Source organism: Athene cunicularia (assembly GCF_003259725.1).
Source record: "Athene cunicularia isolate RWA chromosome 4 unlocalized genomic scaffold, athCun1 chr4_part2, whole genome shotgun sequence".
NCBI lineage: Eukaryota > Metazoa > Chordata > Aves > Strigiformes > Strigidae > Athene > Athene cunicularia.
Window position 1 is genome coordinate 25,635,179 of NW_020799099.1, and position 26,526 is coordinate 25,661,704.

The window sequence follows — 26,526 nt, forward strand, 5'->3', positions numbered from 1 at the left end:
AAGAAGTAAGGGGAAAGAGATCAAAATCTCCGTGCTCTAGTAGTGAGCCACTTGTTTCATCTCCCTCTGAATAGTGGACAGCTTTTGCAGGTATTTAACACACAAAGATTGCAAAACTTCTATGTGACAAATTGGCAATTTTAATGTGCATTTTCTTTATAATGTTTACTTTTGCTAAGAGTTTAGAAATCCTTCTGCTAACTAGTGACTGAGCATAAGCACTATCGTAGGTAGATGTGGAAGAATATAAAAGGAAAAAGTATATTCTTCAGAAAAAACAAACCACACAGCATTAATATTAATAAGTTAAAATTAGACACAATCTGACCTCCTGAATTACACAGGAGATCCGATTAAGTGCAATCAGATTCCAAGCACTATAATGTTGGGAATAGTGTCTCTGACCTAAATGCTCTTCTCATCATGAAATGTCAGCAGTAAAGACCTCAAGCAACTTCACCTTGAATTTGGTCTGCCTTTGATAAAACACTAGGATAGATCCACAAGATAGTAGTAATTTATAAACCTATATGGTCTTCATGATTAAGCATGACATTTTTCCTATACAAAGTGCCAAAAATAGAAAAAAAGGCCAAAAGGTCACAATCTGAGGAAAAGAGGACTGCTGCAAAGTCAGTGCTGCTAGCGTGATCCACAGGGATGCTCTCTGACAACTGCTGGAGCAGTTTTAAAATGACCTGTTAAATGCCCGTGGAGATGCAGCTCCCTAATTATTGATCGACCTATATATTTTTGTCATCAGTTATATCCCAGAGAATCTGACTTGACAGGCAGTTAAAGTCCACAGTTAAATTCTGAAATAGCCAAGACAAGCAGACCAACTTCTTAAGAAGATTAGTTTCTTCTGTTCATCAAAATATTTTTGGGACCATGTGAGAAAGTGAAAATAGGCACCATTTTGAAAGAACAGAGCCTTGCAACATTTCATATGCCAAACAGCTAGCATATATACATGCACAATAGCCCCAAAAATTCTTAAAAATATAAAATAATCCCATGTGCCATGTTTATCACAAAGCAAAACCACTGATCAGGATACATTTATATGCAAGGGCTGGCTCTCCAGTAAAATGGTAGCTACAATTTAACCTCTCCCTGAAGGGCACATGGACATTTGTAGATACACTACTCATGTTCTTCACAGCTGATGCTGAATCAGCTTAACTATCTTAAGGTTAGAAAGCAGACTACAGGGGCTGCTTTGCGGCCACAGGAAAAGTAATTCAATCTATGAGATTCAACCTGTCTTCAGAAAAATTCACCCAGATTTGGTTTTGCCATTATTGTTTTCTCACTTTCAGCATCACTCCTTCATTGAACCTCTCTCCAGGAATTAGAATGATTCAAATATTATTGTAAAAAAAAAATGTTTTGATTATTTCTTACAATGATGAATAGATTTATGGCTGAAAATAGTGGATAAGGGGCATATTGCTTGTCCTGTATTGGGCTGGTATGTATTATGTTCCCCATTCTCCTGTTTATTCCAGTGAATGCAAAGTCTTCATGTTAAACCTAATTCCTCCACCTTCATCTAGAATTATTTTCCAGCAGAATCCAAGTTTCACCTGTATGACATGACCCCAATTTAAAAAAAAAAAAAAAAAGCAAGCATTGTCAAGGAAAAGATACATGTTGTATAATTATAGCCTTTCTGAATCGTAGACTCATATAGTACCTGTGGATGTATCCACTGTGAAAAAAGAAGAAAATTCTCCCGGGACCAGTTCATATGTGACAAGGCCATATATTCCTGAATCTCTGTCTGTGGCAACAACATTGATGATCTCTGTTCCTGGCTGTGTGTGACTGCTGATGCTCGTCACATAGACGGCTTGTTCAAAAACAGGTTGATTATCATTAATATCTTCTATCTCAATGCGAACAAAAGCTTGGGCACTCAGCCCACCCTGTTGGATAAATCAGAAAGATAAAAAACAAAAAACAAGGTCAATTTTAAAAGTGTACACAGTAGAATGATGCACATCTGGCTTTAGCCCACCATTAGGAAATGAAACACACTGCAACAACATTGAGCAATGAAAATGTCCGTTAAAAACAACTTATAGTGTCTAATACGACAAAACACTGCATTTAGGCGTTACACGCTCAGAACAACTCCAGCAAGCTGACTGAGCACATAAAGAAGTTCAATTTCTTATGACAGTGAGGCCTGAACACAAAGATACTTTTGTTAATACTAATGAGCACTACACACATCAAATTCTTGCTAGTCTAAACTTCACTTGTTTTTGCTGCAATTGCCTACATACTACTTACTCCACAGACAAAAGTCAGGGCTTTCTGCCCCAGAAACACCTGCCTCTCAGGTGACTGTGGTGCTCCAGTAAAGCAGGAATAACTTATTTCTGTCTATGAGTCCTTCAGATTTAAAAGCATGACCATCGTAACAACAAATATGAGGCTTTTTCAACTATTGAACAACTAAGAACAGAGACTGGGAGCAGAGCAGTGCAGGGCAGCCAAAAGCTGACCTGTCAGGCTGCTGCCTAAAAGACCCATCCTCAATTTACCACTCTGGCAGATTCAAGCAGTTCTGCTCATGCAGCGTGTGCGTGTCTATACGTATATTTGCGTATATATGTGCATGTAGTTATATATATCTCTGTATGTATGCATGTGCTTGTCTCCAGACCCACCTTCACTTTGTGTATGGAGACAGAACAATACCAAATTCAAGCAAAGCACATAGCTGGAACGATTTATTGATGTAAAATTTGTAACTGATTACATAAAATTCTTTCCAGCGTGTTTGTGATTTTGCAGGGAAAGATGTCTCACCACGCTTTCTACGGGGCTTGGCTCAACTTCTCTGCTCTTGTTTCTTTTCCCTGGCCATGGAGCTGGGAAAAGAGTCAGGCCTTGGTCACAGCTTTGGCACTGTACCTCTTTGTGACCCTATCCCAGGCGCAGCACCACTCTCTGCACAGTTGAAGCTCCTGCTACAGATGCCCACCAAGAGCCCACTGAAATACCACGCTGGCAGCCACAGGACCGTGTTTATCCTTGCTCTGCAGTGAAACTGGAGAAGCGAGGAGCAACTACAAGCTGGCTTATCAAACTATGCTACAGCAAAATCATGATTTGCTATGGCAAAGTACAGAATTTTGTGACAATCTGGAAAAAAAAAAAGACAATTCTGTGGGTGTTGAAGTATAGACCCCACTGGGTCATGAATGAAACAAACTGCAATTTACTTCTCAGAGGCACTACCTCGTGCTCCCTACAGACTCCCTCCATCACTTTGGAGGGGTTCATATTTCCAAGGTTATTTTACAGCTGTAACAACTAATATTTTTAAAAGAAAGCAGCTTCACTCTGGCACAGCTAATGGTGAATGCTGAGGCACTGACAGGTACAATGGAGGCACAAAGCAGCACACATATATATAGACTGTACGTGCTGTACAAAGTACATTAAGATACAGAGGAAGAATCCTGTACTCTTAAGTCACGCCAAGCACGCTGTGCTAGCACCAGTTAGTCACTTAGGAAACTGCTGACACGGATCGGATGTTAGTATGTGCACATGACAAGCTATGCTGAGCTAGTCCAAGCTTACAGTTTTACAGTCACAGTAGCTGTTATATATAAAAACAATCCACCAAACTGGGTCGAGTATTGTTCATGTCAGTTATTTTTAAACCTGATCTTCATGAAACTATCCAATGATTCAGGCTGAATACTACTCCTTGAGACTTTCCCTGCAGTATAACAATCTCCACCAAAACTATTTTTGAGGGCTTGCTTATTATGTCCACAGGTTGAGATGTACTTTTGGCAAAAAAATACTACCAGTATTCTCTTCCACATTTACACAGGGATTTTTGCTTTATTCCATTTTGGTTTATTCTTCCCTGTAGTAATATTACCTCTGTTAGGTGACAGTGACATTCCTATGGAAGCTCAAGTATGCAGAAAATTAAGATGATCTTGTGCATCACATATCTATGTTTCCCCCACAAACTAGGAGATCTGGCCCACATCATCCTGAATGCTTGGGTTTTCTTCTGAAGAAAATAAGGCATGGCATGCTTCCAGGGCTCATGCTGCTTGTGGAGGCAGCCAGGACACGTGCCGGGGACCATAACTGTGAAGGTTACTGGGCTAGCATCAACCTCAAAAGTACTGAGACAGCCATGAAACCCTGAGCCAATATGGAGAAGCCAAGATGTGCAGATCTAGTAGGCTCACTAACAACACCCCAACTCCACTTCAGAGTGAGTCCCTTCCTCAATACCTTGGTTTCCCTGAGAAGGAAATCGCTGCACAGGAGCTAAAAGCAGGGGGCCCATGTGCTCTGTTCACTGTCAGGAAATGCTCTGCAACTCCACAGCTTTCAGGTACTTTGGGACAGAAATCAGAAACATTTTTAAGGAAAGAAGGCCAAGGAAGAAGTGAGGTTAAGAATAAAACGCATCTAAAAAGATGGTTGGAACAGCAGGAAACCAAATTGCACAATCTCATGAGAGCTTGTATTAAACTGCTTCTTCCATGTTTCCTAATTTCTAAAAACACACAAACCCCCCTTCCAGCCAATTTGTACTTATCCTATGGAGTTGTGTAAAGACTGCAAAGTCTTTGGAAAGTGATCAATTCTAAGTATATGGAGGAACCTAATCTCTCAGAGGAGAGACCAAGTGTTATGATGGAGACAGATCCTTCTTCTCCAGAAGCAGGAGTGTATCCCCTCACACATGAGTCAGATACGATACTAACTTGCTAACTTACAAAATTAACTGGTTATGGCCCAGTTCTTGCTCTGGCTATGAAAATTTAAGTATTGTCCCAAGTGAGAACTAACAAACTGCTTCTATTTCTAACCACATGGATATACTTCATCTGCTCACAAGCAAGCACGACATAGTAGATCTTCCAAAATACAACGGCTGATTTAAACAAGTCTGTTGCTGACAGAAAATTACATTTGTCAAAACACGTTACAAGCAACAGAAAGCCACAGTTAATTTTAAAATCCCTTTTCTCAAGTATTCGAGTATTTTTAACTACTGTTGTGCTGTTAAATGCAACAAAGAGTCACAATTACAACAGCTTGTCAGACTCCTGAGAGTTTTGTGTCCTGTGGAACAAAAAGGGAACATAAGAAACTACCATCAAGTCAAAAAAACTTAAGTAATATTTTCTTTACATTGGCAGGAACAAATTTGTGTGAAAATATAAAGCTATTAGTGCACCTCTTTACTATGTCTCAAAAAAAACCACCTATTATCCTGCCTTTGGCAGGAGACACTCTTTAGCTTAATAAGTAGAAATGGTGCTATTTTGAATAGTTGCATTTTTTCATCTTGATGCTGTAAAATGCTTAATGCATCAAGATTTCCACAACAGCATCCAACATTTTTGTCAGTGAACTGTGCTGTCAAATTTTTGTTCCAAACTAAACTGATATTCAGGATCTTTGACATGAAGACATTTGGGGTGGGGTGTGTGTGTGTGTGTGTGTGTGTGTGAGTGTGTGTTAAACCTAAAAAGTGTGTCACCTGAAGTCAAAATGGAGAGACATCACCAATTATTTCAAAAGCCTTAACTTCTTCAGAAGCTTTGACTGAGAGTGTTGAGTACTTGATCTCTACGTTTCAATTGCTTCAGTGTAAAAGACAAAGAAAACTGGACAAGCAGTGTGGGTTACCAAGAAGCAAGAAATGAAGAACAAAGTATTTTTTTATGCAGAAAGGCAGTAAGAGAGTCACTAATACATCTGCCGATGGTGTATTGGACGTTTTACAACTATTATGTAGCAGCTGGAAAATTTAAGACCTAGGATTCCTTATAAAAGATACAAGGATGCTTCTTTTCATCTCCAGTTGATTAATATTAAAATAATAAGATAAAAATAATTGCCTACCACCACCATTCAATGGCAGCCTTCAAATCATGATTAAGGGCAGTCCTATCACAGCACTCAAAAACCTCACTTGGAGAAAACAAAACCAAGGTAGTCCACTCTGCAAAGGAAAAAGGCAAAAAAACCCCACAAACCCAAACCTCTGGACCTTCAGTAGATTGTACAGATGCGGTGTGTGCCACCCCTTATTCCAGTAGGGGACAAAGAGTGGAAGAACACCCTGCCTGTGCTCTGCAGTTTTTGAAACTTCTCATCACACTGATGGAGTTAGTACACTGGCATGTGTACTGTGCTATCTATGGAGATGTTTGTTGCTGAAATTGGTCCATGCCTGGCACCAGCTCTCACTGGCATAGGTCATCTGATCTTCCCCAACTTCTGAAGGAAACTGTGTGGGCCAGCTCCTCCCAGAGTCAAGGCTGGACACTCCTGAATGCCCCTCATTGTGCACCAACCCCAAGATCGTGCAACTCATATTTTGGCTTTGAAGGCTGAACAACTGTTGTCTGTAAGCAGATAGTACAGATGCCACTAGACAGAATTCAAGTTAGCGTTATTCCAATGAAATTTCTCTGGATTGTGACAGATTTTCTTTAACAGCTGCAGTCTTTTGATTGATAAATCCATTTGATTGAAAGAAGAAGAGAGGTGATGGGCATCAGAAAAAATGCAAATAAATACATGATTGAATTATGTATGATACATAGCAATAAAATTTGCCACCATACAGCAGCAAAAATGTGTGCTGCTAAAAAAAAAAAAACCCAAACAACAAAAAAACCCACCGTACAAAAAGGTTTCCTCTATGAAAATTAATTCACATTAAGACTCTTTAAGGCAGAATTACACAAAACAAGCATAAAGGAAGCATAAATTTACATATGTAGTAGTTTGGAGACGCCCAAACAAATAGGGAAGAATACATATTGAAGTGTCCATTTCAGTCATGTTATGAAAGCAAACAAAAAAAAGCCAAACAGAAGAATTAAAACATATCAGACCTAATTTTTCCATATTCAAAACAACAACAACAACAACAAAGTACTAATTTTGGAAACACATATATACTTTTATTAGAATTCCTATTTTTCCACATTTTCTTTTTCAAGTCTTAATTTCACAGTATGTCTGATCTAAATCTCTCCCAAATGCTTGTGGAGGTTCCCCAAGCAACTTACCTTTATCCATTGGGGTTTTTTTTCTGGAGAGAAAAAAAAAACGAACACAATTTTAACATAAATTTAGAGACTCCCTAGATGCCTACTGAAACTGTTTCTGATCTGTCATAAGTGCATAAAAACAGTTGTTGTGACTAAGGGTGCAGTTTGACCAGGGGGTGTTCAAGGCAGAGCTGGCATGTGAATCACAGGAGGGTCACCCACTGCTGGAACAGCTCTCAGTCTGACACGTTTCAGACAGAGACCCAAGGAGAGGACTAGACGTAGTGCAAACACCTTCTGATAAACCTAGCTACATGATTCCTTTTCATATAAAAGCATTTGAAGGAGGAGTACCAAATATGTATGTGACATAGTTGACTTTGGGACCAAAACTGGTGCTGCCAACTGAAAAGGCTAATGCTAATATTCTGATCAGTCTTGTCCCCGCTTAATCTGTGAGAGTGCTCCCACAAGCTCTCATGGGATGTTTGTTTAACACCAGCTTAACAGAATCTGCTTTCCACTTGCCTCTCCATGGGCTCTTGTGTGCAATTTCAGTTCTCCCATTACACTTTCTACATAATGCATGAAAGACATGTCCAAGAAGCTCCAAAGCCATGTAATGAAGTAGGCATGAACAGGTGGAGGAAAATGATAGTTTTGCTGTAAGATAAACTGAGCACCACCTGAAAAATCCTTTATTTTCCTCCTCATTGCTAATTAACTGTGTTATTTTCTTTCCTTTTCATCTCTGCTCCTGCCTTTGTCAACAGTGACCCTTCACCTCCTCTGTCTTTTCTGTACACATTTCTCCCCTGATCATAGCCTCTACTTTGCACCCCACACCTGATGTCATTAATCCATCAAAATCAGCAGGGTAATGCCAGGAGATAAAATATCCTACTATAATTCTGCAGTAGAGGTGGAAAGTAGCTCAACGTAAGTCCAGGTATACTGAAAATCTTGAAAAGCTAATATTGAATTTAGGTGCTTTAGTATTTAGGTGTCAGACAAAGAAATTTTTAGAGATCAATGAGATCTGAAATGTGCTGACTTCCAGTAAAAAGATCAAGTCCTGCCTGCCATGGGCAAGGCAATTAAAAATGTAACCCCTCTCCCCATTACTGAACTTCTGAAAACACAAGGTCCCTAAATGAAAATGAATGACAGGCAGAAAATTAAATACTCTGAAGTTTTAATATATTGATTGTTTAACTTTTGATGTAAGCAATAGAGCAATAATTTAACAAAAAAAAAAAAAAAAATGCATCAAGCTTTTTTCATGCAAACCTGTTTTCTTTCACATTTTCAAAATAATCTTCTGGACCAGACTAGATTATCCCAGAATTTTACTGCTATTGTCCAGCTCTCACATAGTCTTTATTAATAAGATTAATCTTGGTATTCCAGACACATGTATGTGTTCTTTACATTTATACAGCTTCAAAACATGTGAATGAGAGGAAAAATGAGCTGATGCAGTATAGCAGAAAACATATTTTCTCCTGTTACACGCTGTGATACTGATTGCTTTACTCTTCAAGGCTTGGATATCTGTACTCAGGTGTATGCTACAAAATTTTGCCTAGATAGCAATTTTGAAGACAGAAATCACAAATTCCAGAATGGTCACATAGAATTTCTTTTGCTGTAAAGATTACAGGCACTGTCCTAACAAGAAGACTTACATTCTTAAATTATTAGATGTTCAAATAAGATAGAGTCAGGAAACAAACCTACAAACAAACAATAAAATATGTTGTCATATAATTGTTTCTCCTCAAAAGAAATATATGGGGAAGAAAAGGCACACTGCTAAAGGCACTATTAATACAAGAGAATTCTTCTGTAGCCTCTGAAATAAACACTGAATAAGGATAGCTAAAGAAAAAAAGCAGAAGAATTGCTTAACTATTACGTATATATCCAAATTCAACAGCATACAAATACACTCAACTACTACATTCTCAAAACGCAACAATTAATACCAGGCATCAGCTGCAGCTATTTAAGTTCATCTACTCGTGAATATGGAAATCAGTTCCCTACATTTCTTCAGTGTACTGTAACAAAAAGCACAGATATTTTAATGAAAAACACAGTATTTCCAGAAAAACTGCATTTTAAAAAATTTATATTAGATGCACTTAGGACAGTATCTTAAATCCAAGGTTAATATTCAAAGTATGAAATAAAGACTATAGCCTGAAATAATTTGATTTCAGCACTTTTCAGCTCAAATTGTGCTGCAAATGTGATCTGAATAAAATTTGAAAAAGTGTCCTAATGTTAAAATTAACATTTGAAGCCAATCAGTAACCTTCTTCTTCAGACTCTTCGCAGTTCACTACCAAAGCTGAAAGTAAGTTAAGGAAAGTACCAGCTGGTCTCATTTTAGGCCTCTCATTGCAAATTGCTTTTGGATACTTTCTGAACAAAATGAACCCAGGAATTAATTTCTTCCAGCCTTTTTCAGGAGTCACACTACCAAAATTTTGTTACATGGCACCTGGTAGACCAAGTGTCCACATGCAGACACACACATCCACGTGTTCCCACCCCAATGAACGTCTCCTCACCCTCCTTGCCAAACAGAGATCCGAAACGGACTATTTTGCACACATACAACTATCCTGCCCTTGCTGTACCGTGAATACCCATTTCCAAGCACCGTACCTTGTAAAGTGAGAAAACTTTCAGACATGCTGCTGCAGGAAGGCTGTACCTAGCCACAGCAGCAGCAATGGCATCAGCTAGCTAAAAAAGACAAGGAATTTATCCAGGAAAATCACTGGCACCCACAGTAGCCACCCAGCTCTACAACATTACTGTTTTATTACTGCTGCAGTCATCTTGAATGCAGAAAGCAGAGGTAACCTGGAGCCCACTGCTTCCAAGAGGAGGAGGAAAATTAGCAGGGACTAACACAGCCTAGAAATGGTTTTCAGCAACTTGTTTATGAGTAACTGGGGATTTCACAGCCTATTTTATCAATTTGGGTCAAAAGTTATGGTTCTTGAAGCATCACTTTCTGCCTTCTGTAGGGGTAAGAAATTTTATTCAAATTCATGCCATTTTTATATACTTGTTACATTCTCATTTAAAAGTATACAGCACATCCAAATTTGCAAATGCATTCACAAATCTGGCAGTACGGAAAGGTGAAACTTACCCCATCTGTAGCTTTTACTAAGAGATCATAAGTGGTTGGATCTCCTTCGCTGTCAATGTCTTGAGACACACAGATCTGACCCGTACGTGCATCAATCTGGAAGGCCTTGGATTTTTCATAATAATTAAATCCATCGTAAAGAAAATACTCAATTTCACCAAACTGGTCGGCATCTGCATCTGTTGCCTTGACCTATAGGGAAACAACAGAGATAAAAAATGAAGCCAGTGAAAGCATTACTCATTCATTCAAAAATCACGGACAGTTTTAAAGTTACCTGTTTGTGTTGTAAAAGCACATGTGCATATATACAATAAATACAAACACACTCTGCTACCTATGCCGTCTGTCTGCAGTTTGTAAAATGATGACTCGGCCACTGAAAGCGTTAACTATTGCAACAAGCATATAAGATCGATTAGACCTGTCTGTAACATTACTTGTTTATCTGTCAATAATTATCTCAGTCAAGCGGACTTCTTGTGACTGGAGAGGCCATACACATTAAGCCACGTCAGTAGGCCATACCTTAAATTACTTTCCCTTTATGTTATTTTTACCACTGGAGGTAGGTGTTACGAAAACCACACCACACATAGATCAGCAAAGTGCCACAGGACATTCTTACCTAATGTATTTTCTAAAAGACTCATCAGAGCTTAATCTAGTTTTCATTTGAAAGACAGTTTAGTGGCACAGTGATCCATACAAGTTAAGGACTGGAGGGGGTTTTAATCTCCACTCCTCTCTCCAAGGAGCCAGAGCTCTACTAACACCGCTAAACATGGCCATTATACGCACGCACAGCAGAAAGCAAGAGATGCACAGTCTGCAGCAAGTCCCTGTGAGAGACAGTTACCTTGCCAGTGTTAGTCTTGAATGTAGCTGTAACTGCCAAATGACAAACAAGCCTAGTATCTTTTCAGCTGCATTAAGGACATCTAAAAAGAAGCATGAATTCTGTTGTAAATCCCAAACAAGACATGAAAATCTGGGGTGACTTTCAAGATGCTGAATCACTTTCCCCCAGATGAGTTTTAAAGGACTCACAAGGCATTACACAAACAGTAGGCAGTCAATGCTCTTCAACTGAATGCATGATTAAGGCAGTGACTAGTATAGAAAGTATAAAAACTCAGTAATTTAAAACCATCAGGTGATTTTAAATTTTAATAAAGAACATACCTCTTATTCTAACACTAATATTTTTCTTTTTACACACACGGGTGGAGACAGAAATCAAAATACCTTTTAAAATATTGTAATAAATATTTTAAATATTTAATAAATTATATTGCCTACCATAGCAATATGTTTTGCCAATACCACATACATATGCCCTTTATGGGGAGAGGCTGAGGGATTTGAGCTTATTTAGGCTGGAGAATAAAAGGTTGGCCAAGGGAGGGGGGGGGGAGTTTAATAGCTGCCCTCTCATGCCCAGGAGGTAACTGGAAAGGCAGCACTGTGCTCTGACCTCAGGGGCAGGGCAGGAGATCAGGAAACAGTGGTCACAAGCTGAAGCTGGCGAGGTACTAGCTGGACCTAAGGCAATATTTTCACTCTGAAGCTGATTCAACACTAGAAGAGGCTCCCTGCCCAGAGGGACTGGGTTCTTCATCCTTGGAGTTTTGAGACCTAAGTGGGCACAGCCCTCAGCAGCCAGGGCTGCCTCTGAGACCTCTCACCACCCCTCCATCCCCAGCAGGGCCAAGGAGTAAACGCTGCACAGCTGCGTTTAGCACCGCAACACAACTGTGCTGCTTCACCAGCCACCAGAAGTCAACAGGATGCTCAAGTGTGAAATTCTCTCTCCTTCAACCAGGGGTGGCTTGGGTAAATCTGTATTTGATAAACAGAATAGTTTTGTACATTGCATCTTCAATTTTGTTGCTCTAAGTTCTCTGATAACAAAAGTTTTTGTGCTGAGTTTGGGTATTCTCTGGCATGTTCCATTGTGAAAGCTTTCACTTAAATTTACAAACATCTGAAGAAAATAATTTATAAAAATATCTATACATTAAGAGAGCCAGTATTTTTAGTTCTCTAATTTGTCATTACCGGAGATACTTAAAGGACTTCTCCTCCTCAGTTGGTTTTCACTTTCTACTTATTTTTTGAAGATGATAAATCCTGTGGTTTTTTCCATCAGTCTACCTGTGCAAGTACAATGCCTGAAGACCTTAATGGAGGTTCAGAAGTCTTACTATTGCAAAGCCCAAGAGTTAGAACTGGCAGGAGTTCACGAAGACCTGTGCCAGGCACTGCCTGCCCATAACTGAGGTTGGTAAGGTGAGACCCACAGCCATCAACCACAGACAGGGCAAAGGTGGAGGTCTCTACATGACTGCCTGTAAAGATAAATGTCTGGAACGGTTTTAGGCACAGTTTCAAAAAAAGACCAAGCAGGACAGGCCAGGGACTATTCCTTGCAATAAGTTCGGATGAGGTCATCCTGGTTTTGGGTTGTAAAGAATTTAGCTGTATGGACACAATCTGTGCCAGGCCATTTGGCTTTAGGGCCCCAGAACAGCCTTTGGCTGCTTCTCCTACTAGTACAAACATAGCCTCAAAGACCACTCAGTGCCTTCATCACACGCTCACTTCTTTGCCCACAAAGGAATTGTTTTGGCATTAAGATACTGAACTGGGACTGAAATAAAACAAAATGAACAAAACCATGGCTTGGGAAGGCTGAAAAGCATAGAAGCGGGGAAAAGGGAAACCATGTAAAAAGTGCCAAGGCAAATTATAAAGCTAAAACTTACTCTAGACCAGTTATTTCCATCAGAATTCAAAAATACATGTGTTATTTCAATTTTTTGTTTGTTTGTTTTTAAACACCCTGTGGACTTCTACACTTCTGCGTGGGATGCTCGATATTTGCCGTATTTCAGAAGATGTATCACTGTGACTGTAATTGGACCACATACTCCAATGCATTTTTCCATGCCCCAAAACAGTTTCTCATAGCTCTGAATGCCATTATGTCGGAGTTTCTGTTGCTGCAAATATAAAGTTCCTCCAGGGGAGCTGTGTGGTTGCAGAGCCCTTCATGCTCATTTCACACCCTTGCAGTTTGCATCCCACAGCTGCAGCACAGGGTGCAATGTGTGACCACTCCTGACCCCTGTCCAACCACTCATTCTGGTTAGCAAAAACTCACACTCAACTGCAGCAGTACAAAGATCTCGCCCAAAAAAATGCTTTACAGCTGTATATAAGTCAAGTCTACAGCACACATATTTCACCAGCCTTGTACTTTGTTATTTCCATTGTAAAAAATAATAAAACGCAAGTCTAGTGTTCTCTTGGTACTCTGCCACCCTGATGCTATGGAACAGTAATTCCTTGGGCCTTATAAGAAAAGTATTTATTTCTTGTGACTGCAATCTAAACAGGTTCTGTCTTCCTGTGCCTACACGCAGTTACATGTGTAAATGCTAACATTTATGTCTGCAATTGAGCATGAGCGATTAATTACAGGTGTGAAATTTGAGGGTATTGTTAGAAGTTTATCCCTTTATGTTCAGTGACTTGTTTCTTGTAAATTATGCAGTCCTCAGACTTTGAACAGTACATGTAAAGGCATAATGAATGACGAATTTAAATAAAAATGCTTCAGTTCAAAGCAATACAAATTTGAAGGTCTAACTGCAATCAACTTCAATTACTTTAATCATCTATCAGGCAGCAGAACTAAGTAGCATCAATTTTTGCATTTATAAAAATATAATCTTCCTCCCTGTTCAAGTCCCTCGCATCTGTTCAGTTTCCACCCACTTAATAGTCCTTTTCTTAAATCACTCACCATGGAACTTTCATCTGAAGAGGGAAGAATCTGGAATTAAAAGTGAATGAAAAATTTACCATGGCAGAGCTGAGGTTGAATGGCACTACACCTGAGGTCAGGGGAGCAATTAACTACTATCACAGAATTGTTTAGGTTGGAAAAGACCCTTAAGATCAAGTTGATGTAAGCTGATTCAGAAGGAGGAATCCAGTGAAAACATACTAACAAATCCAAGTTTTCTGATACAGTTAATAGACTAAATTATCACAGATTTTAGAAATTAAAGAACACAGTAGTGACTGTCCAAAACATGTTATGATAGCATACTGCACTAGTACCAATCCTATCAAGTGTTACAGCAGTTAAGTGCCTGTGAATTACAGCAGTCCAAACAGAGGAAATGAAGGCAGCAGCAGGAATTTTCACAGTGGATTGATCAAGAGTGTTGTATGTCAGCAATATCATGGAGGTGATAGACCTGAAAGAATTTATATGCTTTGGAGATGTGGGAGGCAAGAGAGTCCCAAATCTGTAACATCTCTGTTCTGACAGGCTGAATGTGAGATTGGAATCTAGGAGAAAAGAAAAGGGATAAAAGGAAGGGTTATGCTCACAGGGCCTTTCTCATTCTTTCATGAAATATGTTTTCAATACACTGTTGAAAACGCATGTTATTAAGGACTGTAAACTTGGGAATAAGTGACTACAGGACTACAAAGTATTTCCCCAAGAAACATTTTTTTAAAAAACAGCAAGTCATGGTATGGATAGCTACTGGCTGGACTTCTCCCATCAGTCATGCTTTCTGAAGTCTAAGTTCTTTAGTCTGTACACTGTCTAGACTGCAAATCCATCAGAGAAAAAAAAGTTTCTTCTGTCCTGTTGACACTACTAATAAAGTAACAAATGGTCAGAATGCAGACATCCTCTCAGGAGAAGGAAAAAGGGGGACCTAGAGAAATATTACAGAGAACAACCAAAAAACTGATCCATCCATGAAGAGAATAAACAGTGGAAACTGCTGGACACCAAAGGGTGTAAGAAGATGCTGGCAATACACTTAAATAGGAAGGAAAAGAAACATTTTTCAGTGCTATGCTGCGGAAGGAGAGTCTTCAGAGCTTACAGAAAGCAAATATTTGGCAGATCCTCAGCTGGTTCCATTCACTTCAGTGAAATGATTACTCACAGCAATACATAGTATGTCCCCATACTTTATAGGCATGAAACAGTGTTACCAATAAATGAATAGTAAACAAGATTACAGAGAATGGTATCAGCTCCTAAAGCTCAGATTGTTTTAAACACTAAGCTATTCAAACAGATATTTTTTTTTATTTCCACTGCTTCAAAATCCTCAAGCATATACTTATGTCACCCTGCCATTTTAACAGAATAAAACAGAATTCCTGACTACAGATTTAGCTTTCTTTACTTTCTTTCCTAGGCATTATTTCTTGCCTTATAACAACAGAATTTATTTTGAATAGCAGAACAAATATTTTATATTATATGCAAAATGGGAGAAATTACTTGTGCAAACAAAACCACATCAGAAAATACAATCTTACTAACTGTGAGGATTAAAAACTCAGGACCTATATAAAGACCACTTCTAGGATTTAGAGTATGCAGCCTTAAAGCTGACTGCTTTGCAATGCTGAATTTCATATGGGGGTGACCAGAATTAATTTTATGGCTTTCAGATCAACAGAATAAAAGTAGACTAAAATGGTAAAGAGCAGGTAGTTTGGTCAAATAACTCATGATAGTGGTCATCTCTGATAGCAATTAAATGAGACTAAAAAATAATAAATCAATTTTTCATGGCTTAAGAATTGCTCCCATAACATATTTTGTCAAGTTTACTCCGTTTCATTTCAGTTAACCAAGATACAGCTTTCATAGCTCATAAAATCTGTTTGGGGGTCTCAATGTCACAGCACAAGATGGATTTTTATTTTGTACATAAAAACTGGTTTCAATTCTTTCAGTTGTACTGGTATTGTGAAGAGCAACTTAATTACCAGCAGTCAGTTTATAGCAAATCAGAATGTAGGGTAAATAAAAGCATACTCCACTACTACACAATATTCATCATCAAAATGTAAGACAGGACAAAACAGATGGATTCACACACACGGAAACTACCAGGAAACTGAGAGGAAATGATTCAGTGGTAAGAGTTATGCTGCTGAGTGGTGTAAACATAGTCCTGTCCTGACATCACCAACACAAAACCCAACATTCTTCCAGTTAAAGGATTGAAACAGCAGACCTGTTCATGGTGGTATGGCAATGCCTGTTGGCAGACCTTTACCAGATGAGCAATGCAGTACCACATGCAGGTGACCCAAATGCCACCAGAACAGCTGACAACCATCACAGTGAAAGTACCTGCTATGCCAACCCTTCAGGCCAGGTCCATGGCCACAAGGAAGGAGAGAAGCAGCCTGTGTTGGTGGCATGCTGTCAATAAAATAAGATTGTAGAAATATTAGCAGTGAAACTACTGGTAGTAGATATTTTTCAAGAGTCATTTGGGTGTAAACATACTTGTGAGACTAGCACATGAGCTGCCAGAAACACACATCAGCAGATGTCTTCAACTCAGTGTCCTCACTTACAACCATGGTTGGCAAGAAAATAGTATATAAAATACAAACCAATAATCTTTACCCCATAGCTGCCTGCAGCAGTGAGGACAATAATGCTGACACCAAACCTGAAGAGTTTTAATAAATATATTACTTCTCTGAACTTTGATCTGTTTCAACATGTATGACCACTGCCCATCTCCCTGGTATGCCAGGTATGTTTCTATATGGCATACAGAAACAGAAATGAAGCTTCAGATCTACTTGCTGAAGTCCTACAGGCATAAGCCTTGACCCCAAGAACAGGAACTGTTTGCCTAAGGTCTTAACAGCTTGCCCTTGAACAACAACTTGCACTGACAACAGAGAAAGCCCCACTCCTCATCCTTAAACTGGGCTCTATCTGGAAAGCCACAAACCAAAATAATGTCTGGAATTTAAGATGAACATTCAACCGGCATTGATGGTTACTTTGCCAACCACCACAGGTACCACATGCTTGAAGAAACAAATAATAGCAAAATTCTTAGTACTCATCTTTGCTCTGACGCAAAGTATCTCCACTGTGCTAGTCAGGTCAACGGATCTGACTAATGTCAATCTTTCTGCACTTCATTCATTCCTTTACCACAGCTGAACAACTGACAGTAAGCATTACATAGACATGACCTTACCAACCTCTCTTGCAACAGATGCCAATTCCCACAGTCACTCCACAGTTGTCATCAGTTTTCCAAAGGTGCTCATAACCATTTCATTCAGGTTCCATCAGAAACCTTCATGAACTAAATCACAACAAGCTTTAAAGTACAGAAGCCTAAACACAAGCAGAGAAAGAGGGTAGGCACCGTCTGTGCTTCATAATGGCTTGTGAAACATGCTATTTGCTGTAACCTCTAATCAGCATCACATTTCTTAATTATGGTAAGGTTTTCAGTTTTGGCCTTTCAGTTACAAAATGGTTGAACGAATGCATTTCGTGCTTACCTGTTTTGAGGTGGGGTTTTTTGGTTTGTTGAGGGGGGAGTGTGTTTCTTTTTGGTTGGGTTTTTGTTTTGTTTGTTTGTTTGGTTTTTTTTTTGCTTGTGGGGTCCCCCATGAGTTGTATAGAATTTCCCAATAAACTACAAGGTTTTAAAATGAGGTAAGACTACATTTTACATATGAATCTCTCATAAAAGATCACACTGGATTTTATCTTTTTAATAAAACATTTATTTCTTATAACATTCTGTATCTTCGTCAAGACAAGTAAATGAAAGGAAACATATTTTACTTGAACAATTATGAGATTTTAGCTTTTTGCCTTCTCTGCTCTTCTATGTATGTAACTGATGACAATGAACAAACCTGCCAATGAAAATATTGATGTATCTTTGATTTACTGCTTTCAGTTAGTCTATGGAAAGCAAGAAAGATGAAAATCACTGCAGGAGAAAACAGCATAAATACATTACAGCATCATGCTTTCATGCTGAAAACCAGACATCATTCAGAGAGCCAAGTCCAGATCCAGGTATAACTTGGCATTTCAGTTTGTATAGTAATCTGCAATTGCTGCTTTAATGCTAGCCAGAGCCTGAATTCACTCCCATTTAACCCACTGATATGCCTTCTGTTTTCTTGCTATGCCTCCCGTAAAATAGCACAAGCAGCTAAATCCCACTGATGCTAGCCAGGACCCAGGAGTGTGGGAGGCAGGTCCAATCTGGAAGGCATGCCCTTATCACCGTCAACACACCAAAAAAAAAATCCAAACCATTACAAAACACAGTTATTGATGTCTGAATCCATAGTGAGCAGCAGTGTTGCTAATGCCTACTTACTAGAGGTAAGTAGTAATAAAATGTGTTTTGGAAGCAGGAGGATTAGGATCCAACACTGAAAACGTCTGCTAAAAGGTCCATCTACTCTGTCAGTCAGTTGGGTCTACACTGCATTCCTTCTTATTGTGCAAATATAACCAAGTAGAACATCATTTATTTTTACTGTCTATGTAAACTGGAAGAACAGAAATGAAAACAGAACATATTTCTGAGGAAGGAAAACTAATTTTCATAGTCACTAGCAAACATTTACAGGACTAAAGCCATATTAATCAAAGTCAAGACCCCTACTTTTCAGTAAAAGCAGCTCTATCTATTCATTAATGCTGCTCACATACTCTGCTATAATTTTTAGATTTTATAACACGATAAAACCTTGCTATGCACTGTTAAGAGTTTAAGTACATATCCATTTTTATTCATTAACTTTAGTAAGCTACAGAACCCCAAGTCTAAGTACCTCTGCCAAGCAACAGCAGAGCACAAAAATTTCCCTATTCTGTGCTAATTGCATAAAGCAAGGGGTCATGGCTTTAATAATCTCGAGTATCTATGACACAAATAAAGAAATATTTTGTAAAGAACATGTTATTTTAATGATCTTGCACTGGAGCATGTCTCCACATTTGGTGGCAGGTTTAATTTAAAAATTATATTTAGTAAGATGGTTTAGAAACAACTTGTTACTGGCTATTTTGTTGCTTAGGACATTTTTCCCATTAGAACGCCTACTATGGACAATAAATCGATACTATGACTTTTATTGGCAGCATGTATTATTAATTAAAATTCATTAAAAGAACACAAATTTTTGCTTAGATCAACATAATTATTGTATTTATAAAAGCTGTAATGGGATATACTATCTAACTAAGCCTAAATGATCAAAATACATATCCTGAATGTAGAGTAGGTGTGTGACCTTAAAACAGCATCAAGTCAACGAGTTAAGTGACAATGCATTTGTTTAATTTACCTACTCTCATCCACACACCCTTGAAAAACAGTTATTTTTATTACATCCATTAAAAATCAGGCTTTGTAACGACTATAGCCAATGTAGGTCTGATAACAGCAATATCATTATCATCATCCCAGTTTGTCTCATTTTATTTTGATCAACATGATGAGGTTCAAGAGCACCACTTCAAGACAGGCTTTAGACAAAGGTTTCTATGACTTTGCACCACCAACACTCTGAATCTGAATGCTCATTCAAACAGTCTGCCAAATATTAACAAATACGAAATGCCTGCTAGTGTTCAGGCACTGCTTGTTTACACACTGGAGCCTGACTATCCTCCCATGCCCTCCAGCAGTTAGGAAGACAGAAAAGACTGGCTTGAACTGCCCAACAAGGAATACGTGAGACAGGAAAAAAAAAGATTTTAAAAAACCCTGAACATGAATGTTCTGGAGTTTGATAACAGTGGTCAATGAATAACATTTCTGTTTCCAGCTCCTTGCTATGCAAGTTGATGATTCTCGATATTGTTGAAGGAATCTGATTCTAGTTAGAATCACAGGGGCTTTTGGGGTTGGCTTCTTTGGTTTGTGGGGTTTTTTTTGTTTTGTTTGTTTGATTTTTGTTTTGTTTGGGGTTGGGGGGGTAGATTTTTGTGGGTTTGGGGATTTTTTTTTTTTGGTCTTCTTTGGGGATTTTTTGGTTTGGTTTGTGGGGTTTTTTGGGGTTTTGGGGTTTTTTTCTTCTTAAGGTGTTCGTGTGTCCACAGAAGTCACAGAACTTTGCAAATTCCAGAGAATGATCTGCAGGTTGTGGCACCTGAATCCATTCAGAAAGCTGGCTCCTACTGCCCTGTCCCTTTGTGAATATCTGTTCATGTGCTTATGTGCACAACCACACTATTAACAACATCTTCTAATCATCACTGAGCACCTTAGCTCCGGTCTCAGAAAAGTAGCCTGCACTACTGTCAGTTATTCGCTGTAAAAGTCCCTAAGCATTGAAAAGAATAAACTCTTTCCTAAGGAAAGCATATATTTTGTGTAACTGGAGTCTTATAAATCATAGCAGATTTATATTTGGAAGTAAGCAGATGAGGGCTCTCTTAGTTCATTTCTGCTTTTATGGAAAATTTAAAACATGGCCAAACTCACAGCTTGAACAATGTATTCATAGCACTTGGAAAAAATATTTTCTTATTTTGTTCACTTTAGACAAAAAATTAGCAAGGGATCTATATATCTCCTAATGATTGGTGCAGAAATGAAGCCTGACACAAAGTACAAAGACATTTCTCCTCTCCTTCCAAATCAATTTTTCATATACATACAAATTTTGTTTTCCAACTCTCCAACACTGAATGTCTACACTTCTAGCTATTTTTGCTCTATGCAAGTCTCACATTCACACAATTTAGAAGCTATCAAACTACAATGTGCAAAAACAAGTAATCATCAGAAAGATCAAAAGGCACAGAACATGCAAAATCTTAACCTCAATTGCATAACACTAAGCAAAATCTAGGACACTGTCTAACAAAAAAGAAGCCTTTAGTACTTTATTTGTTCCCACCAAGCACACAGTAAATGTGTATAACTAACCCAGCAATTTCTTCAATTTAAGTTAGCTATATATTTTACAAATATGATTCAGACTGCCCAGCTTTGAATACACAGAGGTGGCAGAGCCACTCCCAAAAAGTTGAAGGACATGTACCTACAACCCATGATGTTTAAGCAGTGATATGCAGGACCACAAAATCACCACCACTCTAAAGTTAACACAGTCTGTTCTAAAGACAGAGCTTTTAAACACTCTCAATATTTTACCATAAATTACTTCCTGCTCCCAAACTACAAATCCTAATTAGTATTATGATAATTGTACTTACCATGCACACAACAAAAACACTGTTTAGTGAAGGGCTAGTAAAATTTAACTGATACCCATTATCATGCCAACTAAGCCATACATATCAAATGAAAATAATTGTGTGCACACACCCTTTCACAAGATACAGACCTTTAAATCAACACAGTAACATCTAGGTCATTAACTACACCACCTCAGAATTATGGGGCCAGAAGTATCTCTATCCCCTTTGCAGACGAGGCTAGAGGTTTGAGTAAAACCGTGAGGTGCACCAGCCTTCCTTCCTTCCCCTACAACCTGTCCATGCACAACCCCAGTTACATGACAGCCATGAGACCAGCATGTTACATGCATGCAAGTCAGGATACAAAGCCAGATGGTGCATTTCATGCATGTTTCATTTGACAACAGGAGGGATGCACCCTCATCAGACAGAAACCCAGGAGCAGACTGTCCTGCTGGGCCATAGTCATTCCACACCTGAGAAATGCAAAGTTACAAAAATTTCCAGTCCACAGCCAACTACCAGGGTCAAAGCAAAGAGAAAGGAGAGAGAATAATCAGTATTACAGCCACAAACCTGCAGCACAAGTGAATCCCAGCCCATTACTACTAATAAATTACAAACTCCATTTACTTTATTCATCAATACCTTCTGCTGCATGAGTTGAAAGCTTTTAAATAGCACGATCTAATACCTGATGAACCTTAACCCTTTGCAAAATACACCACATAACAAAAGGAACATCATATCATATGTGTGAGTAGCTTAAGCACATCTATGAGCACAGAATGTGGCTAAGTTTTATAGTATAACATCTAAGGAAAGCACACTGTGTACTAGCAGCAAATTTTAACTAGTAAAAGCAACAGATGGATTAAGTTCGGGGAAGGAAATTAGAAGGGCTATCAAGGTATAAATTGGCCATGTCAGCAATACAGACAGAAGCATCCTTTTTTTTTGTTTTCCTGATAAGGAATTCTCCCACAAATAGGACACTGGAGTCCTACACTGTTCCTATACTTTTTGCACAGCAGTAGTCAGAGCTGTTTTGAAGTGGAAGATTATGAAAACCAGATGGCTAAGTCCATTTGCTCAGCTCCAGAATTCTATGAAGTCTTTTGCTTTCTCTTAGGAAAAGGAAATACTCTGTTCTGGGGACTGGTTCTGAACATTTTGGATGTTCAGTGATCAAAACAGTTAACTGGAATGAATTTCAGCTTCCGCAATCAGAAGACCAAGATGGTGCTGGCAAGTAGAGGCATTCATCAGTATCTGCTTTGCAGAAACAAAAATTAAAAACATCGCAACTCCAAAAAGAAGTTTATGTCCAACTTGGTGCATGCAGAATTTGTACATCCATATGTTTAGGGAGGATTGAGGCCTCCCTGAATATACAGACAGTATGTCTCTAATACTAAATCACTTTATCACATGTGCTACTTTTAGATGATCCATTCCCTATTTCCTCATTACATTTTTCTCAAACTAATGGATGAGACCATTCGTAGTATGGTATTTAAACTATAAACAGACCAGATATTCTTATTAAGCCAAAAGGATCCTTGCAGTTTTGTCACATGTATGTGCTAAATTTTTGCTCTTCAATTTTCATTTTTGTGTAATGTTCCCCCATTTTCTGGAGAAACCAAAAAGACACATTGGACTAGGGAACTGCTGAATAATGAGATTCTGCTCTCTACTGCATCTATCTCTCATGCAAACAGTTGGTACCTGTTCATGATGCTAGTTAATCTCAGCTGCCTTTATTGGAGCTTTTCACCATCTGGGGAAAAAAAAAAAAAAAAGCAGCTTATTTTTCCCCACCCTCTGCCATGTCATTTCATACCTACCCCTGGTCCCATCCTTTCCTGTACCTCTGCAGAGAGTGGCAGCTTCCCATCACCACCAGCTACAGAGCACACACATAGCAGCAGTCTTTTCATTTAACTTTTTAAACAAACAGTTTCTTACAGAGAGCTGGCTCCTGTTAAACTACACAAATGGGAATCACAGCAGCTAAAATTTCACAACAGAGCTATTATATTTCAGCCACACAAGAGACACTGGAGAGCATACTGTAGAGAGATGGGAATATCTGGGCTACAGTGTGTGCTCTTTCCACTTTGCACCACTGGTTTCCAATTTGCTTGTAAATACACCAGCACATTTTATTCTCAAGAATTTGTTCCACTGCATAGAATCGGAGCTTGTTTCCTAGTTTGTCCCAACACATTATAACCCTTTTTTTTTTTCCCTTCCTTCTTTCCCAAGTGGAACTGTAGCTTTTGAAGGAACGTTGTCAAGATATAAATCTTCCAGACTGGAGCAGAATGACTGAGTCTTCAGTCCAGACCTCGTTCCTGGACAATAGCCAGTGCCAGAGTCTGAAGAACAAGAACCCACAGTCAATAAAACTACTCTCTTCCCCTCTCCTTTCTTCTCCTCCCCCATGAAGGATTCAACATCAATAAATATACTAATAACCAAAGGTCAGGGGTTTATTTTCCCAAACTTTTTTGAATGAACTGTTTTTACTTGTGTTACATGCATAAATGTCTAAGTTTTGTCCAAAGTTATTAAACTATTTGCCAAGACAAAGCATGGCTACAAATTTTCTGTTCAGGAATAAATTTATCTCATAATTTTTTTAATTTATGCCTTTTCAATTTAATGGAGTATTTTTTGTTGTTAGACAAGAAGTGAAAAGTTCATAAGATCTACTCTGAACTATTAATTATTTCATAATTCCTCTACTTTGCCCCTTTGTTCATTTTCTGGCCAAGATACACATTTCTCAAATGCGAACATTTGACATAAGTCACAGCTTGCACTGAAAATCTGGGCTAACAGATCTGCAGGCTCCCATGATTCAGCACTAAAAACCCCCCATCCTTTTGACTGAGTATGAAGCTGGCATTGGTCAGCACCATAGAAGAGGGAAAACTCAGCCTCTGACAGTGTCCTAGAAAATGGTGGAGCAGTGCCAATAAAGATCTTTCTCCACTGATGATGATCTGCTAATCCTTGATGTCCATCCATGCTTCTGCCCATGGGGATTGCAGTAAGGTCTCTTGAGCCTGTGGGAACACTGGTATTGACTAATAACTAATCATTGCTAATGATCACTTAATCATGAAAGGTGAAACGGCATAAGGTGATCTCTTAAAGGAGAGATCCCTGTCAACGTGCCAGAATCTTTCACCAAGAAGTAAGATGGAGCTGTTTGATCTACCTTGTTCGGATCTTTATCATCATGGGAGTTGTCATCAACAGACACCACTGTGACATGTCTCCACAACAACTTCCGACATTTAGATTCACTTCACCATTAAGTATGGAACTCACATAACCAGCAGATGTTTCAGATTACACCATTTACTATAATGCTAGAAGCATTCGGTGTGCAGATTTAAAGGCAGGATGCAATAATGGTGCATAGAACAGGACTGAAATCAACTGGTAGAAAGGCTAAAGAGTATGAATTGACATAAGGGAATAATGGAAGAACACATGTGGCCTAAAGCAAGCATGGCACCTGTGCAGCTCAAATTAACTCCACCAGAGAAGTGAAGGGAGAGGGGGGAGGCATGCAGTTGGAGGATGCTCAGTGTCTTAACTGTAAAAGTTAAAATTAAAAATTAGCATTTTTAAAAAGTCAGTTCCAAGGGGAAAAAAACCACCATAAATATACATGTGTGCTACCATCAAAGAACTAGACTTTTCAGAAAGCTGTGAAAACTAAGAATGAAAAGAGAGGAGAGCAACCTTAACAAGAAAAAAGCAGGAAAATAACATTGTAAAACATGATTCTTCTTGTAAGGTGTTAGAAAAGACACTTCAGAAATCTATGAAAGAATTAATTACGCAGAGAGGGATAGGGTTTGGTGGGAAAGCACCTGCTCTACCACAAAGTAAGTGTAGTCAATCTGGCCCACCAGCCCTACGCATGCAAACTTAGAGAATTAGAGAAGCCTGCACACTTCAGCAGTCAACTGCTGCATTTTGCAGACACAGTTTTTTGTGACATGAAACAGAAACATGATCTCCACATAACCACCATGCTCTGTGCTCCATTAAGATTCACTACTCTGTCATTTGAGCTGCTTTCACATCTGTAAACTAATGCTCCAGCAGCCCAGCCTGAACATACATCTGGTAATGTCAAGCACATTGCATGCACCAGAAGCACAGGTGGGATGATATAAAATGAGTGTTTTGAAGTGAATGCAGAATGAATTGGAGGTACATCTAGAAATAATTGAACACAGTGACCATGTCAGTAGCAGCTGAAGCTCGTGAACAGTGAGCTGTCTAATAATTCTTGGTAGAGCTACTTTACCATTAACACATACTCATAAATAGTCTACATGGAAAAAATAAACTGTTCCTTGACAGCAGCAGAGTTAAACAAGATTGCCACACAGCAGGGGATGCTTGCCAAGTACTTGATTATAATAATTATCTGCTAGACTGTGCAGTATGCTCAAAAAGATCTGTAAGCAAGGTAAACAGATTTAAATTTTAAAAATTTAAAAATCATAGAATGGTTTGGGTTGGAAGAGACCTTAAAGATCATCTAGTTCCAACATCCCTGCTATGGGCAGAGACCCCTTCCACTAGCCCAGGTTGCTCAAAGCCCCGTCCAACCTGGCCTTGAACACTGCCAGGGAGGGGGAAGCCACAGCTTCTCTGGGCAACCTGTGCCAGTGCCCCACTCACAGTAATGAATTTCTTCCTTATATCTAATCTAAATCTACCCTCTCTCAGTTTCAAACCGTTACCCCTCGCCTTATCCCTACACTGATGAAGACTCCCTCCCCATCTTCCCTGCAGGCCCCCTCTAAGTACTGGAAGGCCGCTATAAGATCTCCCTGGAGCCTTCTCTTCTCCAGGCTGAACAACCCCAACTCTCTCAGCCTGTCCTCACATCTCCCTGATTATCTTCGTGGCCTCCTCTGGACCCACTTGAGCACGTCCATGTCCTCCTTCTGTTGGGGGCCCTAGAGCTGGACACAGCACTGCAGATAGGGTCCACAAAAGCAGAGTAGAGGGGGAGAATCACCTCCCTCTTCCAGCTGGCCACACTCCTCTTGATGCAGCCCAGGATGTGGCTGGCTTTCTGGGCTGCAAGCACATATTGTTGGCTTATAGTCATTTTTCCATCCACTTGGTGTTCTCATTGAGGGGCAAAACTTTCTTTGAAGTTACAATGCATTCTCCATCTGCCAGAG

At 39.1% G+C, this 26,526-nt stretch overlaps 1 protein-coding gene across 1 annotated transcript in view; it reads right to left on the reverse strand.

Moving 5' to 3' along the window:
- Positions 1–11,860, reverse strand: part of DCHS2 (dachsous cadherin-related 2) — a 75,556-nt gene extending 63,696 nt beyond the window's left edge. The window contains exons 1-3 of the mRNA XM_026847954.1: positions 11,717–11,860; positions 10,240–10,431; positions 1,700–1,931 (exon numbers count right to left, since the gene is read on the reverse strand). Coding sequence (XP_026703755.1) covers positions 1,700–1,931; positions 10,240–10,431; positions 11,717–11,860 — 568 coding nt within the window. The remainder of the gene's footprint in view (positions 1–1,699; positions 1,932–10,239; positions 10,432–11,716) is intronic.
- Positions 11,861–26,526: the final 14,666 nt, after the last annotated feature.